We start from the raw sequence: 14,859 nt of genomic DNA on the forward strand, positions 1-14,859 counted from the left end.
GGTAAAGTAGAGTAAGCACTGACGTTACATTGCGTCCGTGCCACAAAGCGAGATGATGACTCTCATGCCGTCTCAGCACTCTGGTAGCACCCAACGCCCGCGCGCTCTCGCTTCTGATAGGCGCCCGGCCCAGCAGGGCTGATCTCCGTGTAACCTCAGACTCGTCAAAACTCAGAGAACCAACAACCGCAACTCCTTATGACCCCCCTTCGAGAGCTGTCGAGGGACTTATTTGGGCGCGCTAACGGCTGACGCCTGCATTGACACCCCTGGCTCTCCTTAGTCCCGTGAATGCAGCCCGACGATGTGATACGTCTAGGCCCCCAATGCCCAGCCAAGCCTTTGCCCTGCTCGGTCGTGAGTCAAAGCTCGATTATTGCCTGATTGTCTGCCGTTGCCGTCGACCCCTTTTCTACTTATACTTCCCACATCCCCGGGTTACACATAGCACCAGAAAGTGACACACATCAAATTTGTCCAGAAGCCAGTCTCGCGACAACAAATCGACAAAATGCGCTTCAGCATAGCTGCTACAACCGCTCTCTCGCTGCTGGCGAGGTGTGTCCTTGCGGCGACTGCCGACCCGAACTTTGACCTGGTGACCAAGCCCGAGAAGGACGAGAAGATCGACGCTGGCTCGACCTACACTCTTGTGTGGAAGGTCCCGGAGGGCGCGTCAAAGGGACCGATCACCATTGCGCTCCTCGCAGGCCCCAATCGTGATTTACTCCAGCCCGTGGGTATTGTAGCGAGTAAGTCGAACTGCAGAAAAATTGCGCCTGAGAAAGAGAACAACGCATCTTAACATCACTGCGTCTCGCCAGAGGGCATCGCGAATAGCCTCGAGAAGTACGACTGGGCCGTCAACGACACGCTCGGCAGCGCGCCCCTGTACGGCCTGACCTTCACTCTCGAGGAGGCGCCGGAGCACTTCCAGTTCTCGAACCAGTTCCACATCGTCGCCAAGGCGGGCGCGGGCGGCTCCAGCAGCGGCAGCGAGTCTTCGAAGACGGGCGACACCACGGCGACGACGACCAAGACCACTGCCACGGGCGCGACCACCACCGAGACCAGCACGACTGGCGGTCCTACAACAACTTCTCAGACCTCGGGAAGCACCGGTGTTACCACAAGCCGCACTACTAGCGGGCCTTCGGGGGCCACGAACGGCACTTCTACGTCCTCACCTACTCGGGCGCCGACTGGAGGAGCCGCGGCCATGGGCGTGCCACTAGTTGCTGCTGGCGCGTACGCTCTTGGAGCGCTTCTTCTGTGAAGCATGCCGAGCAGGCTTGTGATCGTTGTTGTTTTTTTCTTTTCATCTTCACAATGTAACAATCTTGTCCAGTTAACAGCGATTTCGGAATCGTCACGACCGAAGCGACATTGTTCTCTCATCTAATGGCTTGTTCAGGCACATACCGAAGCTCCAAAGCCTTTGATGCTCATACATATGTTAATTCAATATCTGCTAATACAACATCATTTTTGTTTCTTTTACTTCAAAAGCATATCGTACGTCCAGTCCTCCTCTGGGACGTCTTGATACTTGATTGCCGTGGGGTGCTTCTTGCGCGCAGGCAGCACACGCTTGATGTAGAGCTTGCCGACGTTGATGGTCTCGTACTTCCTGTCGGGGTCGCTCTTGTCCTTGAATTGGTCCAGCACCGCCAGGTCTGCCTCGGGGCCGGGACCCAGGAAGAAAGGCAGGGAGTAGCGTGCCTGTCCGGTCTTGTTCCGGACGCGGTGGACGGTGGCGGGGAAGAAGCCGTTGGTTTGGTGCTCGAGGAACGAGCCTACGTTGCACACAAACGTGCCTGGGATGGGAGGAGCGTCGATCCAGATACCATCTTGGTTCAGGACCTCCAGGGCTGGTACCTTGTCTTGTCCAACCAGTGTGATCCCTAGATAAAGCCAAATATGATTAGTGGAAACGATCTTTCCAAAAAAATGAATTTCCCATGGCAGCAAAACATACAAGAGAAGTCAGCATGGGCTCCAAGGCCAACACTGGCCGAGTCCTTGTCTACTGGAGTGGGAGGATAGTAGAGTGCCCTCATTCCCGTGATGGGGAACTCAAAATCCTTGTCAAAGTGGTGCTCGTCCAGGTCGAACGCGAGGGCGAATATCCGAACCAGCTTCGCCGCCAGCGGCATGAGATGCTGGTAGTACCTGTACATGCCCTCACGCCACCACGGAGCCTTGCTGGGCCAGATGTTCTGAGGCCTGGTGATGTGAGGTGGGGGCTGGTGGCCGGTCCTGCCGACGTAATTCTGCTCGGGCTCGATTGCACAGTCACCCATGCTGAAAGCCTCCTTGATGTCTGCTCTCATCGTAACATCGGTCAGAAGCCTCGCGTATACCGCTTCCGAGAATACTGCACTTACCGCCCTTTGTCCGTGGGTCATTCTGTGTCTCCAGCATAGGCTCATAGCCCCTGATAGCCGGGTTCTTGTGCAAGTGGGCGTCCATCTTGGTCTCGAGATCCAGGGCAAAGAACCGTTTCAATACCTCAAAGGTCTCACCGATCAACTCATCAGGCACGCCATGGTTCTTGATGTAGAAGAAACCGCAGTCGTGGCACGCATTGTAGATCTCCTTTGCGATCTTCTTCCGTGCCTCGAGCGAGCCGTCGATCTCACTGATGTCGATGGTGGGTATGCTGGTGAATCCGGTGGGCTTCTCAGAGACCTTGCGGTAGGTCGCCTTGGAGCCAGAGGCAAAGTAGACATATTTGCCATCGGCCTAGGCATTCTGCATGAGCACATGTGACTTTGACACCGGGCAGAGTGATCCTACCTCGGGGACCTGGCTGTTTGGCAGGTTGCTCGCCGTGGGCAATACTTCCGCCGTCATGATGTTCACGATGTTGCTTTTTGCCTTGACTCGCTTCTGTCTAGCTGCAGGGGTGATCTGTGTATTGGACTGGCACTGGGACTGGGGGAGAGGGATGAGCGGTGGGCGGGCAGCGATAAGAATAAGCCGACCGGCGTTTTGTCCCTCCTACTATCTTTGCTGCGACCATGTCTCGCTTCCGTTTTCGCTCAACTCCCCGCCAGTGCATGCCTACCTACCCCAGCTTTTGCCCCAGAACGGAAGCGATCGCCTTCCGTTATCCACCCGAGTGCCCTCTAGCGTGGTGCCGAGTGCTGGTGTCGGCTCCGGGGCCGACATCCAGGAAGATTACAACCGGAGCCGATCTCGCCCACCCTTGATAATCTGGCTGGTCCCTTTGGCTGTGCCATTCCACTCGCTTGGGACTTGCAGCACTAACAGATTGCAACGGCGACGGTTATCGCGACTGGGGCAAGCCATATCTCGGGGGGCGATACTCCAATCTCTCTCACCAGGATCAAAGCTGATCAACTCCACCATCGCCTTGCAAATGCTGAGATTAGCGCGTATCTGTGCCCACTCACACTGGATAACACAAGTCCTCCTGGCTCACCAAGCGCAGGGCGTTGGCATTGCATCCATTCGAGAGAGGGACAGTTGCCGAAGCCGGTAGGAGGCCGGCATTGCAAATAAAACCCCGGTGTCTGGAAGAGAGGTGCCCACATCTTTCCCTCTTCAGCAGCTCCTGTTTTTTTTGTCCTTGTCTTCGCGACTCTGACTCCCTCTCGAGAGAGCACGCGACCTCCCGAGGTCCATACCGCAGCCATGTCTGTCATAAGAGACATTCGAAACATCTTTTCCTCTTCGTACGGCGCCCACCGGCCCGACTTCTTCTTCTGGTACCCGAAGAACACACCGATCAGCGAGAAGAAGCTCCTCTTCAAGATCGACTTCTTCATCCTGACATACGGATGTCTCTCCTACCTGGCAAAATGGCTGGACCAGTCTGCCCTGAGCAATGCCTTTGTCAGCGGCATGCGCGAGGACCTCGAGATGTTCGGGACCGAGTTCAACACGGCGCAGACCATGTTCCTGGTCGGCCAGATCATCGGCCCCATCCCGTCCAACATCTTCTTGACCTGGTTCCCTCCGCGATACTACCTTCCTGGCATGGAGTTCATGTGGGGTGTGTTGACCATCGCGTCCTACAGCATAAAGAACATCCCGACTCTTTATGCTCTCCGTTTTCTGACCGGCCTCTGCACCGGAAGTAGCTTTGTGTGAGTCTTGGCGTTGATCGAGATATTGGGACGACGATGGACCCTGAATGCTGACGGAGTGACATAGTGGCATTCAGTATATTCTGGGATCGTGGTACAAGCGAACAGAGCTGGGCAAGAGAACGGCCATCTTTGCATGTGCTGCATATGTCGGTATGTGCCTTATGGTTGTTGAAGCGACATCATGTTGTCAAACTCTCAGCTAATTGTCGGTCAGGCACTATGTTCAGTGGATACATCCAGTCGGGTGTCTTGAAGAGCCTGAACGGCAGAAACGGCCTCCAAGCCTGGAGATGGGTGTTCATCATTGACGGCCTCATCACGGTTGTCATCGCCGCTTACGGAGTCATCTTCTTCCCAGACACGCCGCACAAGACCAAGGCCTTCTATTTCTCTGATGAGGAAAAGCGCCGTTGTGTCGAGCGTCTGCAGGAGGACAACCGAGAGGAGACGAGCAAATTCGACTGGAGTTTATTTCCTCGAACGCTCAAGACTTGGCATCTCTACGTCTTTGTCGTTCTATTCATGTAAGTTGCAACTGATGATACCGCAGCTTCGACCCAGCTAACCGATTCAAACAGGCTTTGGCAATCGACTCCTGGAATCGTAGGAAATAATGGTATGTTGTGTTCTTTGGAACCAACTTTGGGGACACCCGCACTGACTAATTATATCATGTATAGTCTTCCAACTGTACCTGAAAAACGACCCCAACCGGAAATGGAGCGTTTATGATGTGAGTAATTTCAAGCGGACTTCACAGCAACTTCCTTTGCTCATACGAATTAGGTGAACAACATCCCCACGTCAATCAACGGCATGAACATCATCATGTTGCTGGCACTGAACACATATGTCGACGCCACCGGCCGCCGCATGGTAGCCGTGGCGATCAACCTATGCGTCCAGATCTTTGGCACCATCTGCCTCATCATCTGGGATATTCCCTTTGGTCTGCACGTCTTTGCCTACATGACCGCCGCGTGTGACGGGCCCTTGTCGCCGATCTACTTTTCGTGGGCCAACATCTTGACCGCCGGAGACACCCAGGTCCGCGCCGTCACTCTGGCCTGCATGAACGCCTTCGGTTCCGCGATGGGCGCGATCATCCAGCAGTTCGCCTATCCGGTCACGACCGCCCCCAAGTTCCACAAGGGTTTCTGCGTCAGCCTGGGTACTCTGGCGTTCGCGTTCTTCTGGACGTCCATGATTCGTGTCCTGGAGATGCGCGAGGTTCGGAAGCAGGACCAGGAGCTGGCGATGATCACGGACGCTGCTGCTGCTGATAAGGTAGCTGACGACAAAGATCCCGTGGACGTGACTGCTGACCAGAAGGTTTGAGCCTAAGCAACTCAGGGATTACTATTTAGTCATAGATGAGAACAGCTGAGTGGTCTAGCTGAGAAGAGGCTACAGTTCCTGGGGAAGAGGAGGCGCTTGAAGGGAGTAAGCAGTCATTGAAAGGGAGAGCTGTGCCACCGTCCAATAACACCGAAGTTTCTTGCTTCCCCTCACCAGCTCGGATGCAGTAGTAGCGTGGTATACGTACAAGTACTTGTAGAAGTGCATGCCAATTCGTGAGCGCCAAGTCGGGACCTCCCCGTATTGCCCTACCCCAGAGTGGATTCTGGTCTGGTCGGACCCAGGTCGGGGCGATAATTGCTGGAATAGGCAATTCCATGCGGCGGAGAGATCCCGACTTCGGCTTCAGCCAACCCCTCCTGAGCATTTGTTTGACACATACATACAAATGCTTTGGGGTAGAAAGCATGTAATCACTGGCCTTGCAGAGGATTCTCTCCATATCCGACAAGCCGGTTCACCACTAAGGCGATCGCGGACCTTAGAAAGCATCATTGACGGAGATATTCATCCAGCAACCACTAGGAGGGGTCATCTCCCCGCAGACCTGCAAGCCATAATCAGACGACGAAACTGCACAGCGGACCTGCTAGCGATACCGGTATCTCAGCCCGATACGAGTCTCGTCCAAGTGATACGCCTATCGGCTTCCCTTCCAGATATGCAGATAACCCTGGCACCCCTACCGTTAGTCGGTCGATAACACAGTCCTTCCAAGTCCACGCTCCCTGGCACGGACACAAGCGCAATTAGACTTCATATTCGACCACTCGAGGACCCTAATCTCACCGCCACTACCGTCCTGACATCGACTGGACCCCCAGCAGCAGCCCCATTAGCCATGTCGGTGACGCAGACAACGGCGGCCCCACAGGTCACGCAGCTCCGCCTGTCCTCGGGGAACGGCCCCGTGTTCCGCACGGTCCTCAAGACCCCGCTCCGGGACGCGGACCCCTCAGAGATCCCCGTCATCGACGTCTCGGGCATCTTCAGCGACCGGCTCGAGGACCGGCTCGCCGTCGCGCGCGCCGTGCACGACGCCGCCGCCAACATCGGCTTCTTCTACATCAAGAACCACGGCGTGCCGGCGGACGTGACCGACGCCGCCCACGCGGCCTCGCTCGACTTCTTCCGGCAGCCGGCCGAGGCCAAGCTGCGCGCCGATTCGGAGCTCTCGCGCTTCATCAACGGGTACAAGGGCCCGCGGACGCAGCGTATCAACCCGACCGAGTCCGTGGACGTGCGCGAGACCTTCTCGTGGCGGTACGACCCGTCGCTCGACCCGGCGGCGGCCGACGCGGCCGCCATCCCGCCCGAGATCGCGGCGCATCTGAAGTACGAGGACTTCCCCTGGCGGGCGACGGACAACCTGCCGCACTTCCGGGAGGCGCTGGTCCGGTACTGGCAGGCGTGCCTGGGCTTGGGGCGGGCGCTGGTGCGCACGTTCGCGCTGTCGCTGTCGCTGCCCGAGGACGCGTGGGACGCCAAGTTCTCGCACCCGGACGCGGCGTTCGCGATCAACTACTACCCGCCCATCGACGTGCCTCCCGCGGACAAGGAGGGAGAGGACGGCACGCAGGAGGTGTCGATAGGGTCTCACACGGATTTCCAATTGTTTACTGTGCTGTGGCAGGACATGAACGGCGGGCTGCAGGTGCTGAACAAGCAGGGGCAGTGGATTCGGGCGACGCCGATCCCGGGGACGTTCGTGGTCAACATCGCCGACTACCTGCAGCGGATCACGAACGACAAGTACGTGAGCACGGTGCACAGGGTGCAGAACAGGAGCGGCAAGGAGCGGATCAGTATGCCGTTCTTCTTCGGCTTCAATCTCAACGAGAGCTGCGGCGTGCTCGACAGCTGCGTGGGCGAGGGCGAGGTCAAGAAGTACGAGGAGATCAGCTGCCAGGACTGGGTGCAGAAGCGGGCGGAGGAGATGCACAAGACGGATGGAGAGGGCCAGAAAAGTTAAATGAGCCAAAATGATGGCGTTATCGAGGAGCGAAATGTTTCGAAATTTCATTTGCATGAAGCTGCTACAGAGTCTCCCCGGCGTCGAGCGTGCAAGAAAGTAGTCAGCCGCAAAGCACGGGATCAGCCGTCCTCGATCCAGCCCGCGGCTAGCCTGCTTCCAACACGGTTACGCGGTAGACCAGACCTTTGCATGGTGTCTATTTCCTGCTCGGGCGCTTGAAGATGAGATGTCAGCCAGGTGTTTCAAGTGTTGGGCCTGAGGTCATCTCAGTGGTCGTCTAGCTAAGCGCCCATCCGTTTAAGATTTAAGGTGTTGCGCCGCCTGAGACGAGCCAGCCCAAACCACCGGCCAGCAGCAAGCAACGGTCAGGGCCGCAGAGCCAATCAATTTCAGTCAGCTTTCCATACCTGGGACAACCCTCATCCCTTCACGTATGATTGACCGCGCAGGGCAAAAGATGTCGGAACATGTTCATACGGACCCGAAAAATGCAACGAACCTTTGGCTTATCCCATATGGGCCTTTTTGCACAGAACACATCCGTCATACTGGTCAACCAAAGTTTTTCCCCAACGAGCTGGGACGAAGTCCATTTCCCTGCATACCGTTCTGCACCCCCAAAAACCGGTTTGGATGTGGCTTGATGAATCGCCAGAAATGGAAATGAACGTCACTGGTGGCAAACTTTTGGCTGCTGGCGGCGCGAGACGGAGGCCTAATTCAGCGGAGCAGGCCGTTTTTCAGTGCCTATTGGCCGTTGCGCCAGGACCCTGGGCCAGGCTAAAAACGCTAGAGTCGGGGTGCCCTGGCGGAACGACCCTCCCACCGTCTCCATCATCCACTGACAACATGGCAAACTGGGTCTCGCGTTCTTGTTTTGACCACGCCAGAGCATCTCTCGTCCAGTCATCCACGATTTCTCCCCCAAACCACCGTGACCAGCTGCAGGCCTCTCTCGAATCGGGCACAGAAAGGTCAATCACATGGCCATCTCAAAATCTCTAAACGATGTGCCTGCAGCAGGACCCTGAGGCTAATCCGCACAGCCACCATGGCCACCAGAGAGGAGGTCCTGTCTAGTGGTGCGCCATGTCTCTCTTTTGCCATTTGCGGCCTGACGACCCTGGCAACAATGTCGTCAGAGTGCATCGCGAAGCATTCTCGAACGCTTCGCACGCTATCTTGATGGATAAATGCCTGCCAGTTCTCGCCTCCTCGCGCGGGTGAACCTTTGGAAAAGATGGGCACCATTCACCTCGCCGCTCCGAGGTGTCCCCTTGCATTCCCAGTAGAACACACACGATCAAGCCAGCCGAGTCGTATATCTTTGGTCGACGTCGCTCCCTTTAGTGGGCACGCGGTGCGGCCTCTGCTGTACGACGACTGCATCCCCCAAGTTCGAACTGTGCGTGCAAGTCCACGATAGGAGCGAGTCACCACCACAGGCCTCACCCTCTTTGCCTGTGAGCAGGGCAGTCACCTGCTCCTTTGCGCAAGAGTCACAAGGCCTGTAAAGGGCTTTCTCTCACTCACTCAAAATAGCCCTACGACAAAGGGCGTGTTTTCGGCGCCATATACGGTCAAAGAGAGTGAGCGAGGGGACCGTCTGCCAAGAAACGGGCGACTGGCTACGGTTTGTCGAGAGTGTCCAAGCCCACACGGCCACCGGCGGCAAGCGACAAAGAACTACCCAACGCCGTTGCTTTGTCGCTTGACGCTGAAACAGAGTGGGATCCCATTTTCAATTGACTCTTACGAGCCAGCCGCTGGGGTTGGCCTCTTTTTGCTAGGCTTGAAACCGCCTTCGCGCGGTGGCTGTCCGGTGTAAGTGACAATAGCCGTTTTTACTCACCACGACTCTTATTGAGGCGACTCACCCACACCACACCCAACCTATTGTCTGCCTTTCACTCTATTGTTCCCGACACCACTCTTCACCATTTTTTCCCTATTGAAACCATGCATTCACGATAGACAGTCTTTTCATTGTTTCTCTCTGGCTCCTGTTGGCATACCCTTTTTCCTCTGTCGCCTTGGGTCGTTTTCCGTTGCTTTCCCCTTCTCTTCTCTCAGTAATCATCATACACATACATACATTTCCAACCATGCAAACGCTCTCCAGCTTCTAGAGTTGATCTCTTTTTTTCATTATCACGACTTCTCGAGATACCCAGAAACCGAAATACATAATACAGCTGTGCTGAAAACAACCACCACCAGGTCAAGATGTTTCCTTCCAAGGAAAAGTCGGCTCACGACTACCCGGACGTGCCAGCGTCCCTCAACCACGACTCCTTCGAGTTGCAAGATGCCAAACGCAACCAGCTAGCACCCCCGCCTCCGGATACTGCGGGAGGCATCACGCCCTATCTCGGCCTCCGGGCCAGGCTCTCGCAGATCTGGATCAACCGATGGACGGTGCTACTCATCCTCGTCCTCGTGCGCGTCCTCATTCTTCTTGCCGGTCTCAACGATGACATCGGAGATGCAAAGATCAAGGCGCTGTCCGCGTGTACCAAGGTGGAGGACATTGGTAGTGCCATGGCCTCCATGCCTCATTACCTGTCGGTCGGCGTCAACTCCCTTGCCGCCGAGGGCATCACCACGGCTGTCAACGCCATGGTCACCGTCCTCATGATGATCCTCACTGCCGTTGAGCAGCTCATCATGTTCGTCATCCAGATGTACATCGGTACCTACGTCTGCCTGACTGGAGCCGTCATCCACGGCACGTTCGACATTGGCATCGGCGCCGCGGATGCTGCTACGAAAGCCATGAATGCGGTCATCACCGACGTCACCAATGGCCTCAACGACGATGTCAAGAAAGTCCAGGATGTGATTAACGACACCTTCGGAAAGATTGCCAACAGCGTTAGCGGCCTCTTTGGCGGAAAGCTAGACCCCCCGAAGCTCGACATCAGCGGCCGTGTCAACGACCTGCGCAACATCAAGATCGACGACACCGACTTCGTCAAGACCCTCAAGACCCTCAACTCGACCATTCCGACATACGACGAGGCCAAGAAGGCGACCGAGGATGCCATCGCGATTCCCTTCAACATGCTCAAGACCCTTGTCAATGGCACCTACGGCGGATATGCATTCGACAAGAAGGTCTTCCCCGTCGCGCAGAAGGAGGCGCTGTCTTTCTGCTCCTCCAACTCCAAGCTCAACGACTTCTTCGAGAGCCTGTACAAACTCGCCGCCAAAGCCAAGATTGCGTTCATTGTCGTCATCCTTGTGCTCGCCATCCTCGCCTGCGTCGTCATGGCGTGGTGGGAGATCAAGCGGTACCGCCGCCAGCAGCGCCACGCCAAGGTCTTTACCGAGCACGGCTACGACCCCATGGACGTCGTCTACATTGCCGGGCGACCCGTCACGGCGACCGCAGGCATCAAGATTGCTTCACGCTTCAAGGGCAAGCGCCAGCTGCTGGTCCGCTGGGCCGTCGCCTACGGCACCTCCCTGCCGGCCATCTTTGTCCTCTCCCTCGCCATCGCCGGCTTCTTCTCCTGCCTGTGCCAGTTCATCCTGCTCCGCAGCATCCAGAAGGAGGCACCCGTGCTCGCCAACCAGGTCGGCGACTTTGCCGGCTCGGTCGTCACGACGCTCGAGGACGCCTCGATGAAGTGGGCCGTCGACGCCAACGGCGTCATCACCAAGTTCAACACCGAGGTCAACGACGACCTGTTCGGGTGGGTGACCAACGCCACGACGGCCGTCAACAACACGCTCAACACGTTCACCACCGAGATCAATGACGGCATCACCAAGGTCTTTGGCGGCACGGTGCTCGAGAACACGGTGCGCGGCGTCGTCCGCTGCCTCATCGGCCTCAAGGTCGAGGCCGTCGAGAAGGGCCTGACGTGGGTGCACGACCACGCGCACGTGTCCTTCCCGCTCTTCCCCAACGACACCTTCTCCATGGGCGCCAAGGAGTCCGTCAGCGGCGACTCGCAGCTCACGTCCTTCCTGTCGAGCCCGTCGAGCGTGACGACCGACGAGATCACGGGCGCCGTCGACCGCGTCATCAACCACATGCACGCCAACCTCGTCAAGGAGGCGCTCATCTCGACGGGCCTGCTGCTCGTGTACGTCATCGTCGTCCTGATCGGCGTCGTCCGCAGCGCGGTCGGCATGATGACGCCCGACCGGACGCGCGGCGAGGGCGGGCAGCGGTACTACCTCACGGGCGACGGGCGGCCGCCGATGAGCCCCCGCGGCGCTGCTGCGGCCGACAACGACAGCAACAACGCGCGGTTCCCGCAGTTCGGCGAGAGCAGCGGCAGCTCGGACCTCGTGGCGGGCGCGTCGTCCTCGTCGTCGGCGGCGGCGGCGAGGGCGAGGAGCGACGAGAAGTTCGCGCAGGAGTACTGGAGCAAGAACTCGGTGCCCGGCGGCAAGGGGCTCAAGAGCCCCGGCCACTGGCGCAAGAGCAGCTACGGGCACGTCGAGGACGCGGGCAGGTGATCTGAGAGGACCCTGTTGTTCGGGGCTGGCTACCTGATACCTCTCAGTCGCCTTTGCGTAATGGGGGACGATTTGGCATTGCTCTTCTCTTTTTTGGCATAGACAGGGAGCGGGACGAGGGCGGGCGTTTTCTTTGTTTTGGTCTTGGAAAGGGGTGTTTTCGTCTGCTCCTTTTGTGCATTTTTGCTTGCGTTGTTTCTTTGTGTCTTCTACTGCTTCGCTGGCCAAGACTGTGTTGTCTATTCCTGATCCAGGGTTGGATGATGCGAGGGAAGCATAGGAGGTACAAGGGACTACAACGACAACATCACCACGATACCTTTTCATTTCGAGTCAGTCCTTAGATGAGCGTTACGCTACCACTCGGCATCGCGAGATGTCTTATTATTACCCTTATTACTTTCGACAACGTCATCCGATGTAGTCAGATACCTAGTTAGCTGTGGCAGAACGAATACAGCTAACCATGGTAGAACAATACAAAAATCCAGATTGATTTGAACCTGCCTCCCCAGTGCTGCAATCTCTACGCTACGTGTGAGATGCCATAGTTCAAGAAAAGTCGACCGGATTGGACACGTAGGCCAGTCCCTGTCAACGCAGCTGACTCACCGCCTTTTCAATGATGAAAGTGTTTGGTGAAAGATCACCAAAGACAATGGGAAATGTCGGAGGCCGGCTGACGGGCAGGAATTCATCTTAGGAAAGTGTCAACTAAGGGTCGGATCAATCGAATTCTATTCATTGAGGTGTCTAATTCTAAGGGAGAAAAGGGGAAGGCCGCCAGGGGGGCCGCCGGCCCTTTAGGGTGGCCCTAAAGGGCGGTGTGGTTAGGCAGAGACAGCTCTACATACTAAATTTACCCTAGGGTTATCCTTAGTGGACTAGCCCCTTCTGATACACCTTCTTAGATCTCTAGAATCTGAGATTCTAGGAGATCTAAAGCTATTTCTATATCCTAAATAGGAAATTAATAATTTTATTTAATATTAAAGACTAATTAGTTACTTCTAGTCTTTTTAACTATATATTAGATATTAGTATAAATATATACTAGATAGGAGGTTCTATAAAGACTATCCCTTCTTATTATTGACTCTTATATCTTTCTTATATATTTTAGTATATTCTATATAGCTTTAAATAACTCCTACTCTTTCTAATAACTAATCTAATAGTCTAGTAGTTATAATATCTATCTTTTAAGATAGAAGACTTAGGTTTAAATCTTAGTTAGATCTATTTAATTAATAAAAATATTAGCTTACTATATCTTTATAAACTTAGGCTAAGTCTTAGCTAGGATGTTTCTTAGGTTTATTAGCTTCTTATTTAGATTAATTAGACTAGAAGATTCTATAGGTTTAATCTCTATAGAGGATATTAATCTTTTTATCCTTCTCTTAAATAATAATAGAAAGAGATATATAGAAAATAATAGTATAGTACTTTCTATAAGTAGTTCTAGTAATTTAGTAGTAGAATACCTATCTTTTTTAGTAGAAGGCCTAGATTTAACTTCTAATTAAATTCTTTAATAAAGTTCTTAATATCTTTAGGTTTAAGAAGTTTATTGTTTTTTATTTAGTATAACTAGAGACTACTAGTCTTTTTACTAATTCTAATTATCCTTTAAGATAGTAATAAGATAGAAGTAAAGATCTAACTACTTAATAAACTTTTAATACTTATTAATTAAAAGAATCTTAATTAGCCTATTAACTAGTATTTAATTAGTAATTAGATATTCTATCTCTACTATTTTCTTTTAAACCTCTTACTAGATCTAATAGTAATAGATATTAATATATCTTAAAGCTATCTTAAGCTATAGGTTCTTACTTTTAACTAGATAAATAGTTTAATAATTATTATAGTAGATAATAAACTAGCCTAGTAGTTATAATATTATCTTCTTAAAGAACTATATAATAGTAATAGTCTCTTAAAGAGAGCTTATAAGAATAAGTAACTCTACTTTAGTAAATAAGATAGTAATAATATTTTACTTAACTGCTTTCTAATTAATAATACTTTTAAATAATATTATAAGATATCCTTAAAAGAACTTCTAGTTCTTTAGATTATCTTTAAATAAAGTATTAGTATAGACTTTAAGTAAGAGATCTAGATTATTTCTATTAAATAGAATATCTAGCTTCTTTATTCTTAGAAGATAGTAGATAACTCTATCTATCTTCTTTATTACTTTAAATAGAGGGTTTATAAGAAAGTAGGTAAGACTAGTAACTACTTTAATAATATCTAGCCTTATAATAATATTAAGATAGATTAGAGATCCTATCTTTTATTAATAGATATAAATCTCTAATAAGATTACTTACTTATCTAGCTTTATAATCTCTTTAACTAATATAAGAGTAGCTAGCCCTCTAGCTATATTATTAAGCTTATATCTAATAGTAAGATTAGTAATCTTATCTTCTTATAAGATCTAGATCTAGTTCTAATTAGCACTTTAAATAACTCTTATTTCTAAGAACTACTTAATATCCTCTAGGTCTTTTATTTTAAATTAGTAGGTTAAGATCTCTTTAAAGGCCTCTTCTTTAGCTTTATCCTTCTTATAATAGAGATAGATAATATTATTAATATAGAAGAATACTAGAATGAAGTTATTATAGAAGAGGTATAGCTCTTTAGTTAATTAGATGAATTCTATTTTAATAAGGACTATTAAGAGAAGCTTCTACTATAGTAGTAATAATATCTATAGGCTGTATAGTACTCTGATTAAATAAGTGATCTTACTGGTTTATTTAAAGTATAATATAAGTTCTATAAATATCTTCTTATTAAGATAGATATTAATAAAGATATTGATTATATCTAACTGCTTTATCTTAAGCCTAAATCTTATAGTAGTAGCTATAAGAATTTAAAAAGACCTTTCTATTAATATAGTAATATAGA

General features: G+C 51.9%; 4 protein-coding genes across 4 annotated transcripts; 3 read left to right on the forward strand and 1 right to left on the reverse strand.

The window, feature by feature from the left end:
* Positions 1-511: 511 nt before the first annotated feature.
* E0L32_010507 (uncharacterized protein) lies at positions 512-1,276 on the forward strand (the record flags this gene model as incomplete). Its single annotated transcript, XM_031133133.1, has 2 exons — positions 512-752; positions 825-1,276. 2 exons carry the CDS (start codon positions 512-514, stop codon positions 1,274-1,276), a joined length of 693 nt encoding a protein of 230 aa, XP_030989531.1.
* Positions 1,277-1,497: 221 nt separating this feature from the next.
* E0L32_010508 (uncharacterized protein) lies at positions 1,498-2,856 on the reverse strand (the record flags this gene model as incomplete). Its single annotated transcript, XM_031133134.1, has 4 exons — positions 1,498-1,904; positions 1,979-2,323; positions 2,388-2,745; positions 2,800-2,856. 4 exons carry the CDS (start codon positions 2,854-2,856, stop codon positions 1,498-1,500), a joined length of 1,167 nt encoding a protein of 388 aa, XP_030989532.1.
* An 804-nt stretch (positions 2,857-3,660) lies between these two features.
* On the forward strand, positions 3,661-7,449 carry E0L32_010509 (uncharacterized protein; the record flags this gene model as incomplete). Its single annotated transcript, XM_031133135.1, has 7 exons — positions 3,661-4,115; positions 4,183-4,268; positions 4,333-4,642; positions 4,697-4,734; positions 4,799-4,851; positions 4,905-5,450; positions 6,196-7,449. 7 exons carry the CDS (start codon positions 3,661-3,663, stop codon positions 7,447-7,449), a joined length of 2,742 nt encoding a protein of 913 aa, XP_030989533.1.
* Positions 7,450-9,678: 2,229 nt separating this feature from the next.
* Positions 9,679-11,925, forward strand: E0L32_010510 (uncharacterized protein; the record flags this gene model as incomplete). The annotated part of the gene is made up of 1 exon (XM_031133136.1): positions 9,679-11,925. One exon carries the CDS (start codon positions 9,679-9,681, stop codon positions 11,923-11,925), a length of 2,247 nt encoding a protein of 748 aa, XP_030989534.1.
* Between the last annotated feature and the right edge of the window lie 2,934 nt (positions 11,926-14,859).

The sequence above is a fragment of the Thyridium curvatum genome (assembly GCF_004353045.1).
Source record: "Thyridium curvatum strain D216 chromosome Unknown NODE_85_length_178865_cov_78.098177, whole genome shotgun sequence".
NCBI classification, from domain to species: domain Eukaryota; kingdom Fungi; phylum Ascomycota; class Sordariomycetes; order Thyridiales; family Thyridiaceae; genus Thyridium; species Thyridium curvatum.